A 26,143-nucleotide genomic window follows, 5' to 3' on the forward strand; every position below is an offset into this window, starting at 1 on the left:
ACTAAACTTATGACAAATATTGTATTACAGTTACTTTTTTTCACACATATTACAAAACCTTGTTTTGTTGTTAATAGTAATACGAAGCAAATTATATCACTTCAAGAAGTACTAGTTCCAAAACATTAGAACAGTAACTCACATGAAGGGCTTAAAAACAGGTAAAGCACTGAGAAAGACTGTTGGAAAGCTGAGTAGCAATTTTCTCCTCAATATGCTATTTAGCCACAATACAGAGCATGTTTTTTAAAAACAAAAGAAAAAGTCCTATTATTTGGTACGTGGATGCATGTTGCTACTGTTGTATGCCATTACTTAGAATCTCAGGACTGATCTTTCCAGCTGGGAAACTGATATGTCTCTACTCTACAGGTTTTGGACAGGCTCCGAAAAACCCAAATGCAGCTCATATTCTTAGTAGCCACCTGGAATACTATTTGTGTGCAGGAGAAAATGGTGGCCCTAAGAATAGCTACAGGTATCCTACAAAACACAGGTGCAATATGTTGGCAGTGAGCCTGCTCCATATAAGCAGTAGAGAAAGGGAACTTTCTCCACTGACTCCAACAGAAAACTTTTTCTTTGGAAACATATCATTACTATTGTATGGCATCAGCAATATAGTTGATTTAGCATTTCTCATTTGTGAGAAAAAAATCTAAGATACAATTAATACTATTTCAAACTCTGAATTTGAAATGCAAACACAGTTTTTATTTCCAGCAGCTTTCCATATTAAAGTAAACGAACAAACAAATAAATATATTTATTAAAAAAAAAAAAGAGCTTGGCCTCAGAAAGCTAAGTCTGTTCACATACTGTGCACTGAGCAGGAGCACAATAAGTTTATTATGCCTGTGTATATCTAAACCTTCCTGGAAGACTGGGGCTCTCTGTAGAAACTTTGTAGAGTTGATTTTTGCATACACAGGGAACACATCCTGGATGTCCAGCCAACCAGAGAGAGATACCATGTATTGGTATCTTGAATACATTTAACAAATGTCTACATCCTCCCTGCCAAATTTTATAGGGAAGAAAGGTTACAGTTACAAGAAAATTCAATGCTGATTCTAAGAACTGGTAGAAAATGGCTTTTCTCTTAAAAATAGTAAAGTAGATGATACGTTACATTTCTTAGCTAGGAAATATACTGTTTTTCTTTGTTTAGGTAGAGTCCAGACCAACTCAACAATTTTCTCCTGTCACTGACACTTGAGATGATTACTTGAGCCTTAGGATTTAGAGATGGAAAAGAATCATTAATTGGGCGTGATACTATAGAAGTGTTATAAGAAACTACCACAGTTTTGTTCATCCAATTTATGCAGATGTAGCCTCATGTTCCACAAAACAGAAAGCATTACATATGGAATTCAGATCTGAAAAGACATAGGGCAAACTTTCCATAGTCTCTATTTCATTTATTCAGGGACTAGATAATAATTTAAGTATTACTATTCAGAAGTATTATTTTTCTTAAAGATTATATGCAGCATAAACATTTATTTAAGAGAATACATTTGGTTAGAAATTCACCAGGTTTTAATGACTTTCAATTAAATGAACACTGACGTTTTAGTGGATAGTGTTAATATAGATGACCGTTTACTGGTGAATTGAGAGGCCTCTGTTTACGAGGCACTAACTGCATATTGAGCCATATAGACCCAGTGACCAATGGCTGTGACTTTACACATATTGTCACATAAGCAGGAAATACCTCAATGTTTTTATGCATTTTCTGTTTCAAGAATACAAAATCATTCCTCTTCTATCCTCTGAACTAGATGCCAGCATGAAATGGTTAGATGGTCTATTTGAGTCTCTCTAATGCTGATTTGGTTTTGACCAAATAGAAATGGCTAGAAAGTTTCTGTTTAAAACAAACAAACAAACAAACGAACAAACAGAAAAAAGTAAAAAGGGCCTGTATCTCTTGGGGTTGGACAAGATGACCTTCAGTGGTCCATTCCAACCTCAACCATTCTGTGATTCTATGAAAATCAAATATTAAATAAATTTGTTAATGGAAAGATGATTTCTTTTTAAAACTCATAGTATTAGCTTAATTTTCTCAAGCACATCAATTCTATGGGAAAAATTATAATCTTTTAAAATTATAATATAACTGTGAAAAAACAAAAAGTCCATGGTTCCTATAGCTCTCACACCAGTCAAGAAATAAAAAATGGTGGTGGTGCTCAAAATTGCACTCAGAATATCAGCACAGATTTATATTAACAAATAAATGATAAGTAATGCAATAATCAGTAACATTAGCAATTAAAGGTACCAGTTAACAAACTACTTAAACTAACTAGGAAGTTCTCACTTCTTATCATTGGTGTTGCAATAAATTTTTCAGGCATATTGATAATTTCAAATTTCTGAAAACTAAAGTCAGAAACTAAGTCTCCTAAAATAAACCCCTTGTATCCTAATAACTAATCAGTCCAGTTATTAGACTTGTGTGAAAATAAAAACTTTAATTTTATAGAGTAAAAAAGGCAAAAGCTATCTTCAAATTATGCGGGATTAAACATTTTCACTCTTCGATTAACATGCAAAAACTATCAGAAAAAAGTCTTCAAATATGTGGTAGTTGAACGGCCTAAATCATTTTGGAAACTAGTAAACACAGAAAAGAGTGCTAAAAAGACAGTTCAGTGAATAAATGAAACAAAATGTAAGAATTGTCTTCCACGTAACATGAACTTTTTGTTATTTAGTAACACACTTCTTAGAAAAAGATAGGGATATTTTTTGAAATATCTGCTTTCCTCCTACCAAAAGAAAACATTTACAGAGTAGTAAATATAACAAAACATGGTTTAGTACCTGCATTCATCTTTCTATTATACCAATTTTATATGTAATGGTCATATAGTAAGCATTGGTAATGCATTTTAGACTACTGATATCCAGTGTAGCTGAAAGGTAGATAATAAAAAACTAATTAGTATTTCCTACCTTCTGTTTTCATAAAAAATATTTAAATATAAAATTAGAATTAAATATGGATTACTGCAAAATGGCTGCTTCATACCCAGCTTGAGGATCTAAGGCCAGATCTCTAGGAAACTTCACTCTTTTGTTCACAAGGACGGTAGGGTATAAGCCATTGAGTTTAGACACCTCAATAATTCTCTTTTCAGTATCAGACCAATAGAGATTCTTCCCAATCCAGTCAACAGCCAGTGCATTGGGAACAACTGTATTGTGGACTACCTGGAAAGGCAAAAATTACATAAATTATTCACCTAAATACTGGGAAAAGGAACATCGATTCAAGAGTTACTAATACCAGAATATTGAGAGGTTGGATATATGATACAGTCACATACAGCATGCGAAAAATAGGTATTATTCCCTGTTAAACACTGACACTTCTGAAGTAATGACACTTCTTAAGTAACTAAGACAATGTGACACTTTCCTTATAGTAAGGGAGAATGGAGAATACCATGAATGTAGTAAATATCAAATTTCCAACTTCCCTGCATTATGCCCTAACTTTTAAGAATTTCGTATCCTTCATTTTTCATCTTAAGTTTCTAATTTTCCTTTTGTCTTAATTTAAAAAAAAAAAAAAGACTTTTTTCCCTTTACTATTCTATTTTTCACAGAACCAAATGGAGATGAGGCTTCTCTCCCCATAGCGTGCCCTCAAACACATCTGCTTATTAGCTCACTATTTCTCTCACCAGTCTACATCGGCTTCTATTTCATTTTAATATGTAGTGCCATATGTCATTGTGACAGATAGACTATAAGGGCAGTCAACTCAGGCAAACAGAAAAAGATTACCTAGTTAGAAAGTAAATACTGTGCTCTTATTTCCAACATTCATGTGGCAGAAGAAAGAGGAACTTTCTAAGAATTAGTTAAATTTCAAAAGGACTACTTTATTAAGGAATAAACTAAGAGACAGAAGCAATTTAGTGACCTACTGGAAAGCCTATGCTCTACTGACAGGGATGTGTTATTCTCAAGGTTTTTGATGACTTGAATAATTCTGAGACTTGAACAACACCTCTACATATACATGATTACAAATTTCATCATGATTGTATGACTCAGTCTTGCTTGGCTGGGAGTACTTCATGTTAAGTGTTGAGTGACATTTAAATATTCCCCATCATTAGAGTCCAACTTCTTCTAGGCTTAAAAATTCTATTCCTGATAAGGTCTATTCTGATCTATGCTATTCCTGATTAGGTCCTGATTAGGTCTGTGCAACTAGAACTTAAGGAAAAAAAATCAGAGAAGGCAATACTTGAAAATATTTGAGATTTCTTAAGTACTAATAATGGGTTTATTACTGTAGTGTACATTCTAATTTATTGTCATCTTCACTACTAAAAGCACGTGCAATGGAGTATACACTTTACACGTAAACCTGACTATGTATAACTGAATGTGTTAATTTTATTTACCATTTGAAGATACTGAAAAGCCTTCAAGGTAACAAGGGATACTGTGAGATACTGTAAAACAATTTTATAGTTATGAATATGTAAAAGCACCCTTTCAGGTTATTACGTTATTTATCACCTTATAAAATCTTTTAAAAATTAAATCCAGGCATGCACCATTTTTTTTAATATGAATAAAACACTTTCTTTTCTAATACCTTAGCACTACCAGCATGAGTTTTATAAATGTGTAATTGCAGCAACTGCTGCACTGTAACATAGGACATTTCACGTAGAGATGGATAGCTCTGCAAACTTAGATAGTGGTTTAGCTACACTATCTAGAAGCATCAACCAAAGTAAGTAGTATCTCTTTTCTGATGACTTTTCCTTTGGAGAGTCACTTTAAGCTTATTCCAGTCACTGAGATCACCAGTGTAACATTTAATGTACACAATCCAGCTTACTACAGCATTTTCCAATAACAGATTTCATTTGAATCTGCAATACTATACATAAAACACTGTGTTAATGTTTGAACACATTTATGTGAAAAAGTTGTTCCTTCAAATTGTATAAATATCTCCTTCATGATCAGATGCAGAAGAAAAATGAAATGCCACCAGGTTTCCCAGAGCAAGAAAGCTAGAGTTGGTATGCTGAAAAGATGCTATCTTCTAAAAGGGAAGTCCTAGGTAATATATCAAATAGTATCATTTACACTAATAGTATATTAATTTATAGTAAATAGTAAAACAAGAAGTATGAAGGAAATAAAATAAGAAATCCATTCTTCAAGGGAGAAAACTGTCAACCATAAAACCTCTCTTTCATGACAAAAAAAAAAATTAAAATACTTAAACAGGTTTGCTGGGAAACTAATTTTTTTAAACATCAATTATTAAATATGTGCTATGGTAACCTATTAAAATCTAAGTCAAAGAGACATAAAGTTTCTGTTTGGCACCTGATAAAAGATTATTGACAGAATATCAGACAGCTACAATACAAAATTCTTGATAAATTTTTGCACATATTTTTAGCTTTCAGAGGCCAAATTTGGGCCAAGTTTTTCAGTGAAAAAACCAAATATTCTTATGAAAATTAAATGCACTTATTTTCACAATTTTTGCTTTGAATTTGGCATCCTATTTGAGTAAAATCTCCATCTACATGGCACTTGTTCTGTAAATTGCAAAATATTAATGAAGGAAAAAAGAAATACCCTCCATGCCCCCAATCTAATTTTTTTCTAATGTTTGTTCAAATTTCTGAAAACTTTCCTTAAAAAATGAAATTATTATTACATCACTAGAAAGCAATGGGAGTTTTTTGTACTCTCCCACCTGGCAATTACAACTTTTTGACTGGGAAAAATTCTTTGTTCTTCTTGAAATAGTTAAGATTAGAAAGAAAAAGTCTGAGGTCATCCCCAGTCCTGAAAACATTCCCTAAAATAACAAAATACAGATTCATCCAGAATGGACAAGAAGCTGAATAGGATGCTTTGGAAAATGTTTAAAGACAATAAATATGATTCAAGGATTCAATGGATTTTGAACCCCACACTCACCTGTCTCCTATTTTTTGCAGGAAAAATCTTTGCAGGGACTCGCTAGAACTTTTGAGCGCACGCTGGATTTTAGTTTTACCCCAATGGAATCAGAGTGGCACAACTTATGCTCATCCACATTTTTTTTAAGTTCTAAGAACAATTATTTCTGTGTGAGGGATGTAAACAAGGTTCACTGCTGCCAGTCAGTTTCAAACCTTAACCCTCAAAAAGACTAAAGTCGGTGTGCTCTGAGGATGTGTCGGTCCATGTACTAAGCTGCAAATGAAAACCAGAAATCTTTTCTCTCTGCATAATTTATTGGTGCACAATGAGGGAACAAAATTCACAGGATATCTTACTGTTCATTTGTTCCGTGTTTAAGAAGGTCAGACATAAGAGAATGAGCAAAGAAGGATTCCTTCCTGCTTATCACAAATTCTGAAAAAATGTTCACATAAGTCAACAAATGTGCTTAATAGTGGATTAATGAACTTAGTCCACTACAGAGACAAAACAGACAGGCCGTGCAGAAATGGGAGCACAGTTTTACCCTGGATTATTCACAGCAACGACATTGAGTTATTTTCATTATCAGTGTAGCAGAGGTGAGACAAAAACAAACTGAAGACCATGGAAAACTGTATATGAAGAAATAATACATCAGTGTATTTACACAGCTCACACCTAATTATACCTCTTTTTTCTTTGGCGTCCTGTAAACCACACTGAACTGCCAATTCAGTCAACTGTCAATTAAGTCATAAGGAATTTAGCTCATAAATACAGTCCTCTTAGTCCCTATCTCTACTTCAAATAAGATACAAATGCAATTAAATTTTACTAGGACTTGCTAGCTCATGCTGTGTTTGTATGCATACACCAACACCTCACAATCTGGGTTAAAAGCAAGAAGGAGCATTTCCCAAAATACTCAAAAAGTTTAATTCCAGTAGTGACATTATTAATCCCCAATTACCTTGATGTCACTTCCGTTTAAACACATTCTGTTTATGCGACTGCCATTTGGTCTGCTGGAATCAATCCAATAGATGAACTCTTCTCTATAGTCGAAGTCTATTGCAATCACATTGTTCAGCCCCTAAAAACAGAAAAAAAAAAGTCTATTTATTCAAATGTTTGAATACAAACTGTTAGATAGCATTCAGAATGCAAAATACATTGCACATAATATTCAAAATGCTTTATTTTACTGACTGCGTACTTTTGAAGTACCTCTCTCATTTTCCCATACATTACTTGTAAACAATCAGAATAAGGTAAAAATTGTAACAGAAATAAATATGGTGACAAAGAACTATCTCACTTCAAAAATGCCAATGACATATGAAACTAAATGAAGCTTCTGCAGTTTTCTTTCCTATTATTAAAATGAACTTTAGCAGTAAATACTTTAACTTTTGCTCAATTTCCCTGTTAATTACTACCTTTGGCATTACTCTGGCAAACTAGATGACATTCATTTTATAACAATAAACTCAGAAATAGCATAAAATTTATTATCTTTACTTAATGAAAACATTTCATTATTAATATAAATTAATCAGGAATTCAAAACTGTGATGTTCAAAAAAGCATTAATTTTAATTCCTGAATAAGGAGGTTTTAAATTCTTAGATGCTATACTATAGGTACTATGTACATATATATATATGTATACACACACACACACAGAGGTAGTATATACATAAAGTGTGAAAGAGACCCAGCAGGCATCTGGAAGTCTCGTATGGCTCCAGTTACTAAGCCAATACATTGTAGGAAAGAGTGCTGATCATATCTGAGGTACTCCTACAGGTTGGAAAGAGCAGTCATACAACAATGGCTTTTCATCCCAAACGGCGGATAAGAAAGAGAGGTACTGTACTGCATTCAGATGACGGCTCTTATTTCCGTATCTGGGAATAGGAAAGCCTTGCCCCATAATCTGCTTAACATTCTGATATGTAGTGAAATCACAATTATTCTTAATATATAAAGATGTTGTTATCAATCAAAGATGGAGCAGCAGCGGTAAAAAGAATGGATGCAGTTCGCACTCCTTTCGAAACCACAGGATCAGTTAATCAATTCCCTTATCAGCCCAATGACATTCTACTCAGGTAGATCAGCAACCTCCATCCTTAATGTAATTCATAGTTGTAGAGGGGATGTGCTGGACTAGCCAACTCTAAAATAAACAACTAAGAACAACAATATTTAATTGTACAGAAAGTGATACACAGCTTATCTGCCAACTACTACAGTGTAATACTGTAAATCTATTTTTTGATCAAAATGTAGAGGAAAGGAGTGATTAGGCTGCACAAACCACCATTAAAGAAAGCCTGAAAGAATACAGTGTTGGAGGACCACTCTTATTTTCAAAAATCACATATCCATGCACACAGTATTTTAACAAAACCAAATGCAGCTCTGTCAGTCATAACTGTGCTGCAAAACACTCCTCCTGTCTCTTTTTCTACTATTAGTATAAATGCATCTACAAATAAACCCCCACCCCAAATTCTTAGCAAAGGAGACATGTGAATGAATACAGAAGACTATCAAATATTTATAAACTCTAGAAAACATAGTCAGTAATTTGCAAAAAATTAGCCTTATATCTACATATTCTACAACACTGTAAAAGTTTCTTAAGTATCCAGACTAATAAAGAGAATTGACTGCCTGCAAGTCTTTGGTTTCAAGTGTTTTATTTTGGGTCAGTTTAGTTCCAGTATTTATCAGAACATCAGTTGCAGGTAAAATTATTTCTGTACATCTGCAATAGAGTTCTCTGTCCAGAGAACATCTCCTCTTCATGATCTACACGTTACTTTTAAGTCCTCCTAGCATAATTCTGTGACATTTCTTGTGTAATCTGCTTTTAGAAGGAATAGGGAAGCTTTCAAATGGCATCAGCTGCATTAGTCTCTCATCTTAAACCTGTGGTTTTGTTTGTTCCTGTTACACACAGCCCATGGTATCCTAGGCCGTGATTTGCATTCCCTTGGTGTCCCAATTTAAAAAATGGAGGTAAAAATCACGAGTAATGAGGACGCAGATTCTCTCTATCTACTCTGTCTATGGAAACCCTAAGGATTTTGATGACTACGAGTGAAGGAAATGGAAGGCAAAGAACATACATGAGACACAATTCAAACAGTTGTACTGTTTATGTATATTTGGGGGGAAAAAAAAAAAAAAGAGAGGAAAAAGCTGGCACATAACAACCCAGAGAAGACTGAATGAGCTCCTACTTTCAGCTCCTTTACTCTGAGTTTATATGAACAACTGTTAGAATGGCAAAGCACAGATCAAATACACAGAGAAGGGTGGTTTTGCTCCTTCGCCAGAGCAGCTCTGGTATTTGCCTTCATCTGGTAGGTGTCTAAGAAAGAGCTGATCCATCGTAACATTACAAGGACAAAAAGATGTCCTTATGAGGAAGACAGCCCACCTGTTCTGCTGGTACAGCTCCCTCTTTTGCTTTCAAATCTGGATGCTTTTAAAAATGCCGTATTTGTAGGATCAAAGGCCAGTAGGTTCAATAGCAGAGGTGTTTATTAATGTGACATGGAAAACACAGATTCTCTTCAATGGCTGGAGCTACACGGTCTCTAACGTACTGAAGAGGAGTCCATTAAATTCAAGACTGATGAAGCTCTGAGACAATCTGTTAGCACCAACCATAAAGAAAATTTACTGTTGCTCCCCTCTTTTCACAGGCTTCTATTAATAGATATACCAGCAAAAGAGGAGAGAGGCAGTGAGATGTAAATGAGAGGTAGTCAGAAGGATTTCAGAAGAACAAACAGACTTTAACATAATGCTTGCTATGCTTAAATAAAGTCAATGTTTAATGCAAGATGGTTAATTTTGTAATTACTGTTGTGAAGACCTGAGCACCTCTCTTGTGACGTTAAGATGCACAGCTTACTGACACAAGAAGTCACAAAAAGCCTAATGATATTGACTGGCAATAACTGATTTTCTAGTCTTTCTACACAATTGATTAATTAGTACTCAAGGAAATAGATGTTTTTATTAAAACATATTTTGGAACTCTAATCTATGGTAAGTAACTACACTTAGGTGAAGCACAGAAGCAGAGCAGAAACTGCTAAAAATGACAGCTCTGTATTTACTGGGTGACTTTCTATTTTTTTAGATTTTTTCAAATAAGTTTTTTTTTCCCTGTTATAATAATTTAGAGTAATTATTTAAAAAATTAGATTTAGCCGAAGATATAAGTTCATGTATTGTAATACTGTAAATCTTGGAATTGTCTGTCTAAATCAAAAAAATAGATTTGGATTATGACAGTGAGTAGCCCAAACAATACATGGCCAAATAGTTTTTTGGGCTTTTTTTTGAAAACTGAAATACACAAATTGCGCAAAACATATTGTGATGGAAGGGGATCACAAATAACAATTTTTTTAGTACATCAGAATGACTGACGAAACAACTGCCTGAGCTTTAATCATGTCAAATTCAGATAAAATAGTCAATTTAAAATATTATAAAAACTCCAGAGATACTGCAGTTGTTCTATGGTGCATACAATGCCAATTGTAGGATGAGGTTTCTGTCAGTTGCACACTTTAGAAAAGAATAAAAGTATTGAGTTAAACTTAGAGCATGGTACTATGATTATACCTGTTTCAACAAAGTGTAGTTGGATCCATCAGTGCTAATTTTTCTTATTTCATGATGATCAGCCAGAATTAAGAAAGGTTCCTCATCTAAACCCCGGGAGAAAGAATATATTAGACTAGCTTTTACGTTAATTTATGGAAAATCAGGAATACAATGCTGAAATACAGATGGTTTGAAAAATAAATGTTACATGCTCTGATCAATGTTATGGATGAAAGAAATATTTAAAACATTCAAATGTTCCAAGAAAGATCAATGATGCAGTATAAAAAATGAACAAAGCAATCAATTAGTATATCTTTCAATGTAATTTAATTTTTTTGCCTTTGTAATATGGGAACCATACTGTATTTTATCCTAATTTAATGTCAGAGATTAAATTTGAACTATATTTCATACCACTTGTTTTAATTTCAACATTCACTTTCAAATTATCACTAAGACTATTATTTGTTATGGTTGCAAACCAAGCATGTTTTGACCATTGCTTTTTGAGATTTCAATACTCTGAACAGTATAGACATAAAGAAACAGCTATTTGGACAAACCTTGATTCTCTAATACCGAACTGAAGCCAGATTTGGCTTTTTTAGCCCTGGTTTTCTAGTTTATCAAAAAATATTCCTTCAGCTACTCATTCATGCCATCACTTACTTTGAAACATCTTTGACACTGACATACATAATAGTGAAAAAAAAAAAAAAATTGAAAAAAGCTGTCTTAATTTTTGCTCTATTAACAGAGACCTCAGCTAAAATTAAAAAAAAATTACTTATAATAATTAAAAATGTATTAAAGGCTTGTATCTACTGCTCATACATTCTGTAATGTAATGTGTTGTCCAGCCTACTCTGTTCTTCTACTGAATACATTGTACCACCTTGCTTGCACTTTATGTTCAACTCTTAAGACATCCTCCAGTTCGTAAATGACCGAAGGCATCACCCTCAGCACTGACTGTTAGTGGTTTGTGGAGAATGGCTGTAATGCTCTGCTCCGTTGTCCAGAGTTCAAGGCAATTTATGCAAGAAATCAGCATTAGGCCAAACATTCACATGTTGGCATCTCCTCGCAGCACAACCATCCTTGCCACAGCACAAACAGCTTTGTCATGATCACTTTTCAAGTTTGATATATTACAGCTCCAATAAACTGCACTATGATGTGTTCCAGCTCCTCTTCTCATCTGAGTGATCTATGGCTTCTAAATGTACAAGTGGCTTGCAAGGCACGAGATAGGAGCAAAGCAAAAAACAGATACTGCATTTCTGCCCTCTCCTGTCTTTCCTCTGATTACTGAGGGAAGCACCTGAGACAGGAATATGAGGCAGACAGAGGTTCCAGTCTTCTTGTCATTTAGAAATAAAATAGAAGTTTTTTGATATTTGAAAACAAAACACAAACAAACAACTTTGTGGAAGACTGGAATAAGGAGGAGTCTGCTCAAGCCAAAGATTGCCTACACTATGAAGGAAATCCAGCGGAATGCAGTAATGGTTTTTTTTGTTTCTTTCCTGTTGACATTTTGCTCTTCCTTTCACTGATCTAGTGAATCTCACTCACTGAAGCACAGAAAAATAACATCAGTGGCTTAGACAGAAGGGTGAGGAAATAACCAATGTTCTTATATATCTTGAACTTCGCTGTGTATTACATATAAGACTGGAGGATTTCATATGCTATAGGAATAATAGATTTTGCAATTTCTATTATTTTTTCCTGTTCCTCCTTTTCATACCAGGAAGCTTGAAGTACCTTCTAATATTCTAAAGTTGATGAAATAAAACAGCAGAAGTCTTTTAAACACTTATAAACATACTATTATGATGTGACTCAGAAGTAGAATTAAGTGATGTATTTTCACTTTCCTAATACTTTTTCTAATAAAGTTACTAATTCAGACTTTCATAATCCACTGTAACTTTTCACTACAAATGATTTGAGCACAATACACACTGAAACCAGAACTTATTAGTACATTCAGACTGAATCATATTCCTATTGTTTATTGAAGAAGTAGTGTGCTTCAAAGTAACTCCGTTTATCTTGCATAAAAGGGTAACACAGACCATGGGGCTAAGGTATTTCAACAATTAAGTTGGACATAGCTGTGGATTAAAAAAAAAACAAACTGATACCTGAAAGGGATTTGCAGCCATTTAGGTTATCAGGCTGTATTTCATACCCATCTGCACACAGGCATTTGTAGGTTCCATATGTATTGATGCATTGCTGGCTACAGGGAAATCCAGATGAACATTCATCAATATCTATACATGTTTTGCCATCATCCTTCAGCAGGAATCCAGGCCAGCATTTGCACTGGGAAAGAAAAACAAATACATTCATTTTGAATTACTCATTGATTCTGTTTGTTATCTTATGTACTTTCTTCTGAATATGTTAGCATCATAAAGTTTTTCCTGTAGTCTCAGTTTTTCAAGTAACATCTTAATTACATTGCTGTTTATACTGTTCACAGGCAGACATACCTAGATTTCTTTTCAACTGTTGCTGGTGTGATCCTAAGTACCATTCCCTCCCAAGTAACCCTGTAGAATGAGTAATTATTCTTTCTCCTTTAACTGAAGAAAAAGTAAAACACACTTTTTCAAAAATATGGAAAGGATTCTTCCATGAAAATAACGACAGATGGACCCTTTGGAGTCCTTTATTTTCAAGTACACATGTGCTTTTTGGTAAAGATACACAGTTGTTAATAATTTTTCTTGAGTCATTGATAACATCTAGCATTCTGTGTAACAAATACAGTAATGTGAATGAGAACTCTTAAAGCTGATTTTCATTGGGGTCTGATGATCACCGTGGCAAGCTTATCACATGCAATGTGAATGATGCAAAATACAACTGGATAGAGGGGTTCTGAAACAGGGGCATAGTTTCATCAATGGGAAACTTTGTGTCATGTTCCCTCCTGTATTCTCTGTATTACTCTCTGCAGACCCATGACATGCTTTCTCCACAACAACGCTACTTCAGCAAGGTTTTTGCTGTACCCAGCCTAGTCTCCAGCTAGTCTCCAGCTCTCTAGTCTACGGCCTCCCAACTAGGACATGGTTTCAGAGGTTTGAATACCTTTAAAGCTAAGCCATGTTGGACTGATTTTATTTAGTTCTCAGTGGGCCAATATTCTATTAAAAAGATAAAACTTTTGGGGGTGCAGGTAGGGTTACTTCAGAGTTAAAACCCTGAAAAAATCTCTCTTCTATTCTCAGCTTCTATTTACAGGTTAGTGCAGTCAGTGGCTAGGGTTTACATAATACCCAAGAAGCATTCCTCTCTACGTCTCAAGGCCAAAGAGCAGACTCAAATGATTCAGAAAACACCACCACATGCAGGCAGCTAACAGTTTTATTCTGCACCTAAGGCGATTATACTTTGTTTAAATATTTCTGTAAGTCTTTTTGACTTGGAAAAAAATTTGGAGAAAACTGCTATTCCTGCTATTCACTCCTATGTGTTTTCCTTTTTCACAACTGATTTTCAGTGCTCTGTATACATCAATATGATTTGCTGTATTTAAAGCATCGTATGTTCTCTTCCATAGGTTTAAAGTATGTATTGTACCAGTTTTTTAATACAATTGGCAATTGTTTGCTTACGGGAAATAAAAATGTGAATGTTCTTGCTATGGTAGGTAAGCTACTTCATTACAAGGAAGTACAACACACTGGAGTTTTATTATAATCACGCAGTAGTTAAGAAACAGTTAAAATTTAAGAATTTGCATTATATTACACCACATTTTGTAATTATTCACCTTGTATCCAACAGGAAGATCCTGACAATCTTGAGAACAGCCGCTAACTTTCTTACTGAGGCATTCATTAATGTGGCAGCTTTTCTCATCAGATCCATCACTACAATCTTCTTTGTTATCACAAATATCACTTTGAGGAATACACTTGCCATTTTTGCACATAAAAAAAGAGCTGTTACATGACTGCTCTGGAAAACAAAAAAGAGAACACAACTTGGTGTGGTCTATTAGTATTTGGAATGAATTTTCTCATGGATCAGCTGCAATGCGTGCATGTGAGATGAAACAATTGTGTAAAAATTGAATATTCATTTCTTATTGATAGTATTATAATACCTTTTTACTTTTCAGTGTCTTTAAAGGTTATTCCTCTCCTGGAAAATGTGTGAATACTTCAACTTATTACTCCCTCTTACACATTTGTTTTCATATAATTGAGAATCCTCTATCTCTGCACAAAATATAGTTCTACAGTTTACAAAACTTAAAAAGCATGGCTTCTCTCCCCTGTGGATGCTGAGGTGTTCAGTAAGATGACTGACTGAATTCTGATGCATTCCTTGTCTGAGGACATGCATACATGTTTTTTCCCTGTTTGGCAAAACTTGAATATGTCATTTCAGCTACATTCAGGTTCTTCAAATCAGAATTACAACACTTAAATATAAGGCAGGTATGTTGCCTCACCTCAAAGCAAATGAGTGATTTCCATCAAAATTGGTATAAAGGACTGGGCTACTGTGCAATAAAGTCATAAGATCTAGACAGAAGAATTGGTCTTTCAAAAAGCCACAGAATAGAATATCATATGCAGACCGGGATTCATTTACCTCTCAAAAACCAGTCAGACCTCAACAAACTCATGTCAGTAGAAAATATCAATAAAACCGATCACATTTGGTCAGTAATTTACTAATAAAAATAAACCAGTGTTTATTATTTATAGGAAGAACAACTTTACGTCCCCTTTTGTATGATCTACTTCTGTGTGATGAGTATATTAAATATAGTAAACATTTTCAGCGCAAGCTAGAAATTTGGCAATTATTACATTAATATCATCTTATTTTACTACTAACAGAATTTACGCATTAAGGAACTAGCAGTCATCATATGCCACAGGAACTGGTGACCTGAACTTTGTCAAATGAGGTTTTGGATGCTCAGGACTGACAACACATTCTCCTCGCCAGACATAAGGAATATCACCATGAAAGCACTGGAGATTTAAGCTACGAGGTTTTACATTTGCCTATCTACAATCCTAAACCATTGCCTTCCAAAAAGAAAGGTCACACACGTTATTCAAAAAATTAAATACAAACCTGAACTTTTGCATTTTATGTTTATAGGTGCTTCATCAGAATGGTCTGGGCAGTCAAAATCACCGTCACATTGCCACTGGGAATTTAACAGGCATCTTCCATCAGCACAAGTGAACTCTCCAGGACGACAGTGACGATACCCTAGAAATACAGCAATCTATGACTTCATACTTCACTTCATACTCTTGATATAAAATTTTGTATATACGAGGCAATGTAAGTAAAAGCATCTTTCGTTCTGTAAAGAGATACAAAGCAATATATGCTTATACATGAGTGTCTACCAACAAAGAGAGAAATCAAATGTCTCTTATGCAGTACAGTATAGTCATGAAATAATTCCCACATATGTAAAACATATTTATGCAGCTCTCAATCATAAATACATTTTCTTTTAGGTGTAATTTAACTTTTTGCTATTATTAGGAAATAGCTTTCTAACAGACATTTCAGAAATTACTATACCCAGCAAATATTTTTGCGACTTGCTCACTACTATACGCTTTCCCTTTAAAACATGCAGAACACTAATCATTTTAATCCCACTAAACATGCATTTTCTAAGATGGTCACAAAATCAATATATATAAAATGTATACATTTTCAAAGTTAAAGTGGATTTCTAACAGAAAATTATAATATATAATGAAGTAAAGAAGCCACAGACAGGCATTTGTTTCTTAGAACACAGCTGTTTAACCTAGAGTTCAAAAATAACTTTTTTGGGAAAGAAAAGTGTAACTTTTCCTGTATTCTTTGTGTATAAATTCTGCCTCAAATAATCTGTAGTCCTTTAAAAGAGCCTTGAAAGCAAGCCTTGATTTAGTTTATAACTCAAGAAAAAAATATGAAGTAAATACGGTTATAAAGTAAGAATTATGTAGCAACATTTGACCATCTGGTATGAGATATCCATCTACATCAAGAGCTTGAAACCTCTTGTATATCTTTAGTTGTCATTTAGAAATGTGTTAATGTACTATTTTCAAAATGCAATATGTCATTACCTCAATTACAAACATTACTTGGAATTCAAATATTTCTGTGGTCTCCTGAAGGTGGTTTTTTTCTCTTTTTTACATAGATGATGCTTGAAAGAAGATAGGCTGGCTTGATACAGAAAAAAGGTGAAGCTTTTTGGTTGTCTGAGACACCTTTGAGTGCAAGATTTTACAGACCAACAGCTCTACCTCATGTCTGCAGCATTTCACAAGTATGTCATCATCAGAAGGGTCATTACAAATGTGCAGAACAAAGGCTTCTGCTTAATATCGCCTCTGCTCTGGATGACAGGACATAAAGAAACTGGAAACTGAAACCAGAAAATCCTTCCTATTCCTGTATTTGTCTTTTGATTAGCCACATAAACAAAGTATTTCATCTTCTCGATGAAATTTCATATTCTTGAATAGAGTTCCTAAATTTTTTTTTTTCATTTTCAAGAACATAAGAGATACCTTACAGTATGAGACAGTGGCTCATATAGCTCAGTATTCTGTCTCTGACAGCAGCAATAGGATGGGCAATTCAGGGAGAATGTATGTTGTTCTCATGTTCTCCCCAGCTTGAATTATTGCTATTTTTTTGTTTACAAGTAATTAATTATTAAGATTTCATTAAAAAGACAACATTATACAATGGAATCAAAACTTGTATCAAAGAAATTTTCAAGGATTAGAATGACTGTGAACTTTGAAAATATGTTTAGATGCAAATTCTGATACAAGTAAGAACTGGTTACTCCAATCACCAGTCCCATTTTTATATTATATCTGAATAAAACTCTAGAAAAAATAAGAAAACATACCTTTCAATGATACAAATGGAAAAAAAAAATCTAGATTTTTAAATGGATTTCCTTAATCCAGCTTTTAGGAATATATTTCAAACCAAATTTCATCCCATTAAGTAGACTGGCTGCTGAAGAGTATCTTTTTTTTTTTTTTTTTTTTATATCAAGATGCAAAGGTCTAGATCTAGAATCTAATAGAGCTATGATCAGGCTACCTAGTTTGCAGTCAAATCAGAAATCACAAGTTTAAAATCTTGGTGAATTAGGCAGTTTATTTTTACATCCTGACAACACCTTGAAAAGTGTGTTTTGGAATTTGAATCCTACTGTCTACAAGTAGTTCCCTTTCTCATAAAAGAATGTAATCCTTTCCTAAAATTACAGTATAACGAGTTTACCATACTAGTCACACCCTAAGGTGTGTATTTGATTACCAGGTAACAGAAAATTGCATTGGAGCAGTGCAACACGTAACACATGTTGCTGTAGATTTCAGTTTACTCAGTAGAAATTGAATAGAGCCAGTGCCTGAAGGTAGGTCCATACTACAATTAGATCAGGAGTTTGTACATCCTCTGCTTGTGTTGCTGTTTCCTCCTCCTGTCTCTTTCCAAAAGTCTGTCAAACTATCACTATTTATTTGTCAGTATTTTAAGGGACTGTGCATGTATATGATACTATAGAAAACAAATTAAATACATCAGCAAGAAATTATAAGCATGTAGAAAAAAAATGGACCTACTTCCAAAGTTTGTGACTGTTTAGTTCTAAATACTTATTTAGGAATTGAAGACTGCTTGCAAGTAAAAACCGATCAGAAAGGTTCTCCTACTCCCCCCACCATTCAACTTGATCATATAGTGCTAAATAGAGGAACAGACCCATAATGAGTCACTTTCTATAAAGGATTCTGGCACGCACAAACTAATACTAACAGAGATAACAGTTTACAGTTTCATTATTGTGTGGGTCCACTCTCACGGCCTCCTTTTGGCAAAAGGTGCTAGATAACCACATCTGTTAAGACACCATTGTGAGTATAACAGCGTGTGCTTCGAACCTGGCAGGGTGGGTACACCAAGTGGAGTCGCCTATCTGACCTCAGGGAGAGCTACAGCCCCCTGTGGATTAGCAGGCATGTGTGCTAGTAGCCCCGTGTCCCGGGCTGGGGCAGAAGGGGCACATAACTCTGCTCTGTGTGTCTCTGTGTGTTCAGAACTTTGGGGAACTGATTATAAAATGGTGTTTAAAAATGCATAAGGTCTATCAACATTTTGCAGGTGTGATTCACCCACTGTGTTGCTGCTATTGATACTGGATGTATAGTTCACTGATTTTGAATTAGTTATCTGTCATTAATAAATCAATAACCTGCTTTGATCCTGATTTGGTTCAAACTACATGAACTAAGCAGTTTTTCCCTACAACAGCTTATTGTTGCAAACTGCTCCTTTCAAAACACCATGTCGTTTACATAAGTGAAAAGCAAATGGAGTTTGCTAGGAAAGACGTGTTTGTTCCCTTCGTTCGTCAAGGATCCAGAAGTCTATGCTGGCAAGCGGTGTGGCGCAGTAAGGGAGGAACAGTAGAATGAAACAGCTGGTAATGAGAACCCAACATCCACACTGGATGCATTTCAGGATTTTACTTCACACTAGGTGTCTTCTGCTCTTGTGGACTTCATGCCCACCATGAAGTGGTGAAGTATATCAACCGGCTCAGCTTCAGAGGTTTTTCGTGGTTTTTTTTCCTGTCAGTTCACTTGCTTCGACACTGCTCCACATGAGCCAAAACACAGTACACGGGGGTTAGTGGGAGATTCGTTTCAAAGGCGCTCTCATGATCTAACCTATCTAACGTGGATGTGGCAGGAATGGCTGTTGCCTCTTAAGTACCAGCCTACTTCTGGTGAGCACAGAGAGAGAATGGACAATTTGGTGACTGCCCAGTTCATCACAGGAGCGGATTTTTTCCATGTCCTATACAGTTCTAAGTGATGTTGATGAAATCTGTTCTTTATATGACCAGCAAACAAATAAGTTCTTATTTACTACATTATATTATTTTCCTAAAATGTTCCATTACCTGTCCAACTCAAACTTTACATGAAAATTTTACTAAATGCAAACACCAAACATGCTTTTTCTTACAATCTTTGGATGTCTACTTACAACATTTATGCACACACACTCTTCAGGTGGTGTGTACAATAGAAATGCCTAAAATACATAGCTAGCTATCTTCTGCGGTGATTCTCATCTCTTGTGCAAATTTAATGGAGTAAATAAGCAATATAGATTTTAACTGCACAAAACTAGGCATGATAATCAATAATTTGTCTTTTTGGAGAGAATATTTGCTCTATATTTTCCATAAATATTATTTATATAGATCAATGTTTCTGAGTATGGCCTAGATATACTGTACAGACATTCACACAATATAAGAAACCTAAATTCATATGAATGGTGAAAATTAAACATTCACATATGGCTTTAGTTGATATCATTTAACTGCAGTGATAATCACGACAGAGATGTTTCATTACTTGATAAAAAAAATGTGTATAGAGACAAAGAAAAAAAGAAATATAAAAAAGATATACACAATGAACAAGAAATTATAGACTGTACATTTTTAAATTCTGTTAAATGTTATTAGCAATCAACTATAAGTCACAACTATAGCAAATAATTTGTCACTGTAGCTCCAGCTCCAAGTTAATTCCAAGTTGTATTCATTAATGCATAATTTAAAAGTTAACATTGAAACAATTTGGAAAAGCAAAGAGCTTTCTTTTTCAATAGTGACTTAAAGTAACAGACCTTGCAGAAGGCCTTACGGTTAACAGTCTGAAATTTTTCTGTTTACTCTACTTTTGTTATACTTGCCACATTCCAGAGATTCATCTGATCCATCTCCACAGTCATCATCATGGTCACATACAAACTGTTTGGGAATGCAGACTTTGTTATGGCACATGAAAGCATTCTCGTCACAAGTGTTATTAGGAGCTAAGGAAAATACAGTACATAAAAATAAATGAAATTGAGAACAGTAAGATATACAGCCATTTTCTTACAGAAAGATGAAATAAGATGTAGCTAGTCTGAGTGGATTCAATGGAAATAACCATAACTTTTGAGTCATACAAAGAGCACCACACAATTCAATAGCAGAAAAAGCTACTCATCACCACAAAGATAGCTAAAGAAGTAAGGATAGCTAAAATCTCACGTAATGCAAGACAGAAAGGCTTCAGAAGTTGACGCTGTCTACAACTAACCTAAGGTCTGCCTCTGAGGACAAGAACACTTGGGACGTACAGATGTCCTTCCTATGTTACTCTGCTCCTGAACAAGGCTCTTTAAAATCCATAAATACTCAAAATATAACTCAGCCTAGAAATGGTAAGTGATAGGATATGCATTCAGTGGAGAGAACATATTTCAATATTTTTAAGCTATACCATTTTTATATACATTAATAAAACAAAACCCCTAATGAAACTACTACTGAAATGTATCTCAGAAGACTGGAAGTAATAGTTTATAGGGCAAGAGATGTCAAGATTTGAACAATTAGCCGGAATAAATTGGAGACAGATCTGTATCTCCCTTTTTGATGCACAACCTCCCTGACATGCAGCAGCATTTTCTTCAGCATAGTCAATAATGTGCTAATTTTCATCAGTAAACATGCTGTATAATGTCTACAACATGACACACATATTGATCTCCAGCTGGTGTGCCTCAGCATGTATTAACAAAACTTGAAGATGCTAAGCTGATTAAAACATTGAAGGATCCTGGTATGTACACTCACATGTGGTCCATCAATCTTTACTAATAATCTTGACAGTATAAGGGCATGATACTACAGACACAAACAGCATCTGGATATTGTAAAGGCAAAAGTACCAAGAAAAGGAACAGTATACATTTTTAACATGCAAACATACCACAGCCCGCTGTCGACAGTTCGTCACTTCCATTAGGACAGTCTCTTTCACCGTCACAAAGCCAGTGTTGGGGAACACAGGCATGGGAGCCTAAGCAACTGAACGTATCTGCTGCACAGGTCACTGAACCTGAAAAAACATTACATGTGAGTGCTGAACACGTTCTCACTGATTTTTTTTTTTTTAAGGTAATGGGTAATGACTGAGCAAGGGGTTTTTATCGTAAAATAAAATTGAAAGAAGATTTTGTTCTGCACAGTATGATAAACATACTGGCTAAGACTGTATTTTACAGTAAAATTTTGACAATCTGCTATTTCTTCCATTCTTTTTGTTTATTCAGTCTCTTAACTTTCTGCAAGGAAATGTAGTTTACCATGCTTCATGAAAACTATCCAGCAGAATAACTTTTCAAACCAACTTTGATCTTTATGTTTGACTGCATGTTTGGACTGACCAAACAAAGGAACTAATCTTGTAAACCGCATAATCCCCGCATCACTATACTCTATGCCAGGAGGCTAAAGGTATTCAAAACTTGCATGAGTTTTGTAGAAGAGAACAATGTGTATCAAGTACAGTAGTAGTGGGAGTAAGAAAATATCTTGACAGTTCTAATGCAAGTAACTCAACATATTGTTTATTTGACTAATTATTTTTTTTTTAACAGGCTTTTCTCCAGGTAAGAATATTATATCCTAGGATTAATTTTACTCTGTTTGGAAGTAAACTTTTGCACAATCCATCACTTACTGTATTCTCTTAGATAAGTTAAATATACTTCACTAAAAAGGAGACAGTGTATTTTCTACTAATTTTAATTAGAAATCAATAACACGGTAAAGCAAATTCAAAAATTTGATTTTTTTGTACTATTTATGCAAGAGAGACAACTTTTGTTTACTTATACTCATTTGCCATTTTTTGATACTCCTGAAGTTAAACTTTATGTTAAATAAATATTGATTTTTTAAGACTGAAAAATCTGAAGTCATCTTGATCTCTCTTTTCTTCTTGCAATTCAGATCTGCCTCCTGTTCCTAAGGAGAAATACAGCCTTAACTCTCCCCTCTTCATAACTGGTGTGGATTTTTCCCTCTTCAAGAGATGGCCTACAATTTTATTGGTGGGCTTTCTTCCAATAAGAGATCTACAATGTGTTGCAAGTCAAGGTATCAAAACAAGCAATTCGGAACAATACTAAAAGAAAAAAAAAAAGGTATGTTGTAGTGAGCTTTGCAATTTGCTGGCCTTTGTTTTCCTCTCCCTTTTTCTATTTCCTGCTCTAAGTTTCCTATTAAGGAAGGAATTTAATTAAGGAAGGCTCCTATTCAAGCCTTGATGTTTCTTAGGGTTTCACATTGTTCTACAGTAGTCCCAGAGGAGGTGCTTGTATTCTCATTTCACACCTTCTCCTTTTCCTAGGGGAGAGAGGCAGAGAGAAATCTGCCCTTTCAAACAGACATTGCCTCCAACTCCCCAGTCCTCAGCATGACCTGAATGTATTGTAGCATGAAAAAACGTATTGTAGATGGATGTCAACTTGAAGTTAATGTAGTAATTTATTCATATTTTGCCATATTAGAACAGTATAATTTCCACCTTCGTCCTTTTCATTTGTTGGCATTTCTACATCTGTGTTTAAGAAATTACTTTAACAAAGCACAACTCTGAACAGAAGCTGAAGAGATTTCTTCTCTGTCTACTTAAGGCTTCCAGTAAAGTTATCAACAATATTTTTACTGTTGTATCACAGATGAAATATGGAATAAAATACTCTTTGTTGAATGGACTTTAAGTAAGAGGATTTTTGAAAAGGAAAAAATATTTAAGAATTAAAATTTGGAATTTTAAAAAGAAAATCTTAAAATACAGCATAGATAAGGATGGAACCAATATATAAAATATCATGAAATTGTGACAGTATGACTTGATACAATGTGATTTTTTTTTTTAAAAGAATTCACTAACACATTTCCAGTCAACTGAGCCCCAGAATGAAAGTAAAATTTTCAATTCCTTATGCAGTTTGAAGGGTTTGGGAATTTGAGAGGAATATTATGCAATAATGCTTATGACTGTATATGTAAAAATTTAAAGGGAATAGGAGAAAGAGCTGGGGAAAAAAACCCAACTTTAGAATGTTCAAGCACCTACCACTGAAATGTAAAACTCAAATAGCGATACAGGGGTTTTACCTCAAGGACGGGAATTGGAGAGGAGTTTGGTTCTCCTTTTGCCTATGCTGGCGGGCCATTCATATCTTCACTGGTAGACAAATCATATAGTCCCCGTAAAAAGGTATCTAGCTGCTGGTTGGAGGGAGCTGGGGGAGGATATCCTCTAATACCCTATCCTTAAAGCACGCGGTCTTTGGAGATGCTGTACTTGTTCCCTTTCCACCACCTTCATGGATCACTTGGTCTCTTTCAGTACATACGATCTGACACAATACAGAACTAAAATTATTCTACTTACCACAAATAGCATCACTCTCATCTAAACCATCTCCACAGTCATCCTCACCATCACAAGTCCATTGCTTAGAGATGCATTTGTTTGCAGAGCAAGCAAATTGATTCCATGAACAAGACGAATCTAGGAATGACACCAGCCACTGCATTTGTCAGGTTCACAACTGCACTGCATTCCCTGTGTTTTCTAGCACAGTTTAGGAATCTCCACACCGCTCCTTTCTGTCCTCCCAATTTTAGTGTATTAAAACACCCAAACACAGTATAATCCTGATCTTGGTATTCAGGATGTTACCAGTTTGTCTAAGAGTTTGCACTCACCAATACATTTATATAAATAAATAAATAAATAAATTGTAAAACATTCAAAACACATTCTAATATTTTTAAACATCTTGCTAGTGGGATGAGGACAAATACTTTAAAAACGTAAGTCTGGTTTGTGTATTTCACATGGATATTACAACTATAGTGAACTGCTTTATTTTGGTAATAGGGCAGAGATGGCACAGTCCAAATTTTCCAACACAGCCTTCCTCGTGGTATTGCAGGATTTAACTCAATCTTTAAAATATTTCATGTTCTTTTCTCTTGCAAGAAAAATTGCTGTGCGTTTGCATTCTGTTGTCCCATTTACACTTTTGTATACATTGAAAATAATGGCATGCTTCTGCATTTCAAAATCAGTCTGCACAACTGTTCTAAATGCTATTATTATGACCTTTTTTGAAAACTTTAAATTGCCCACTTTTCCGAGACTTCTTTCTTAAAGAATAAAATTTATTTTGTTTTAACTGATGACAACAAATTTTAATATTAACAATAAAAAGAATTTTAGGTAATGCAATCTGAATTTAAAAGTAGAGTATTGTAACAAGTACCTCAAAATGGGTAAGAGCAATAAGTAGGGAAAAAATAATTGACTAAACCCCCTTCCCTCTCTCCCACAAAAATTGGCTAATAGGTTTTACAATATTGCATATAAGTATGTATGTGTAATAAAACCTGGAAACGTAAACATCGAGTTACACTTGATGAATGTGGTCAACACAAAACCTTCTGATTTTCATGGTGCACAGCAGTTCCTAATTTGAAGATATAAGATGTATATATACAATGTAAAGTGCAAACCAAACATGGTAACATGTTAATGGAAACTGGATCATGAAGAGAGTAACGTGTAACTTTCAGTCATGTTAAGTGATAAAGCCAAAAAAAAAAAAAACCCACAAATTTCAGATTTTATTTAAATAGGGAATAGGAAAACTTGATACTGCTTTTTGCTCTTCTGCTACAATTTAATTATAGAAATAATCCGTTCAGTTAATCCATACAAATTTAAGTTAAAAGACCAGCTCTCACTATGAGCAAAACCAACCTGCATTGCTCCTCAATCAGGTAGAGCTTAAGAATCTTAAAAGATCTGAGACAGAATGGACCCTTAACCTGGTTCACAGTTTATGCTGTATTTTATTCACATCACTTTTGTTGTTACTTTAAATAATTATACCTGTATGGCCTCTGATGCAAAGAAATGTCTATTTTTATGTCATAAAGGTATATTTGGGTTACTTCCTGTTGGGGTCAAGATACTGATACGAACTGACTATATCTATAAAACCGTCCTAATGAGGAATTATGAAGAATTAGTGAAATTGTTAAGTACTAAAGCAATAGAAAAGTTTGTATACAAACACATCTTTAGGAGAAAAAAGATTTTGATAGGGCTTTCATTCTGGCATGAGATAGGGTTTAAGATATTGGCAGCATGAAGTATTAGAGAGTCGAATCTGAATATAGTATTAAAGATCTTTTTATACAGCTCTAGATTCAACCTCTGAGATATAAATGCACACTTCTTTCTGTTTTCAAAGTGCATTAGTGACTACAGAAATACAAATAAGATAAAATGCTCACCACAGTGCAATTCATCTACTCCATCCTCACAGTCTTTCTGCCCATCACAAAGCCAGGTGGTCAGAATACATCTTCCACTAGGACAACCAAAATAATTTTCTTCACATGTGGGTTTGTTTTGAACTGTGATAAAATAAAGAATGTAATGTAAAATGGTCTCTACTAGTATGATTAGGAGCCTAATACATTTCTGCTAAATTTCTGAATACTAATGGACAACAGTGTTTATGTCTAAAAATGCAAAAAAATACTATTTAT

The 26,143-nt window shown here is 34.5% G+C and overlaps 1 protein-coding gene across 1 annotated transcript in view; it reads right to left on the bottom strand.

Moving 5' to 3' along the window:
• The window catches only part of LRP1B (LDL receptor related protein 1B), a 749,866-nt gene that overhangs the window by 107,557 nt on the left and 616,166 nt on the right, over positions 1 to 26,143 (bottom strand). The window contains exons 50-59 of the mRNA XM_050899978.1: positions 25,886 to 26,008; positions 23,973 to 24,092; positions 21,495 to 21,623; positions 20,425 to 20,547; positions 15,742 to 15,882; positions 14,417 to 14,604; positions 12,774 to 12,957; positions 10,636 to 10,721; positions 6,950 to 7,072; positions 3,050 to 3,231 (exon numbers count right to left, since the gene is read on the bottom strand). Coding sequence (XP_050755935.1) covers positions 3,050 to 3,231; positions 6,950 to 7,072; positions 10,636 to 10,721; positions 12,774 to 12,957; positions 14,417 to 14,604; positions 15,742 to 15,882; positions 20,425 to 20,547; positions 21,495 to 21,623; positions 23,973 to 24,092; positions 25,886 to 26,008 — 1,399 coding nt within the window. The remainder of the gene's footprint in view (positions 1 to 3,049; positions 3,232 to 6,949; positions 7,073 to 10,635; positions 10,722 to 12,773; positions 12,958 to 14,416; positions 14,605 to 15,741; positions 15,883 to 20,424; positions 20,548 to 21,494; positions 21,624 to 23,972; positions 24,093 to 25,885; positions 26,009 to 26,143) is intronic.

The sequence above is a fragment of the Gymnogyps californianus genome, chromosome 7, assembly GCF_018139145.2.
Source record: "Gymnogyps californianus isolate 813 chromosome 7, ASM1813914v2, whole genome shotgun sequence".
Lineage (NCBI taxonomy): Eukaryota > Metazoa > Chordata > Aves > Accipitriformes > Cathartidae > Gymnogyps > Gymnogyps californianus.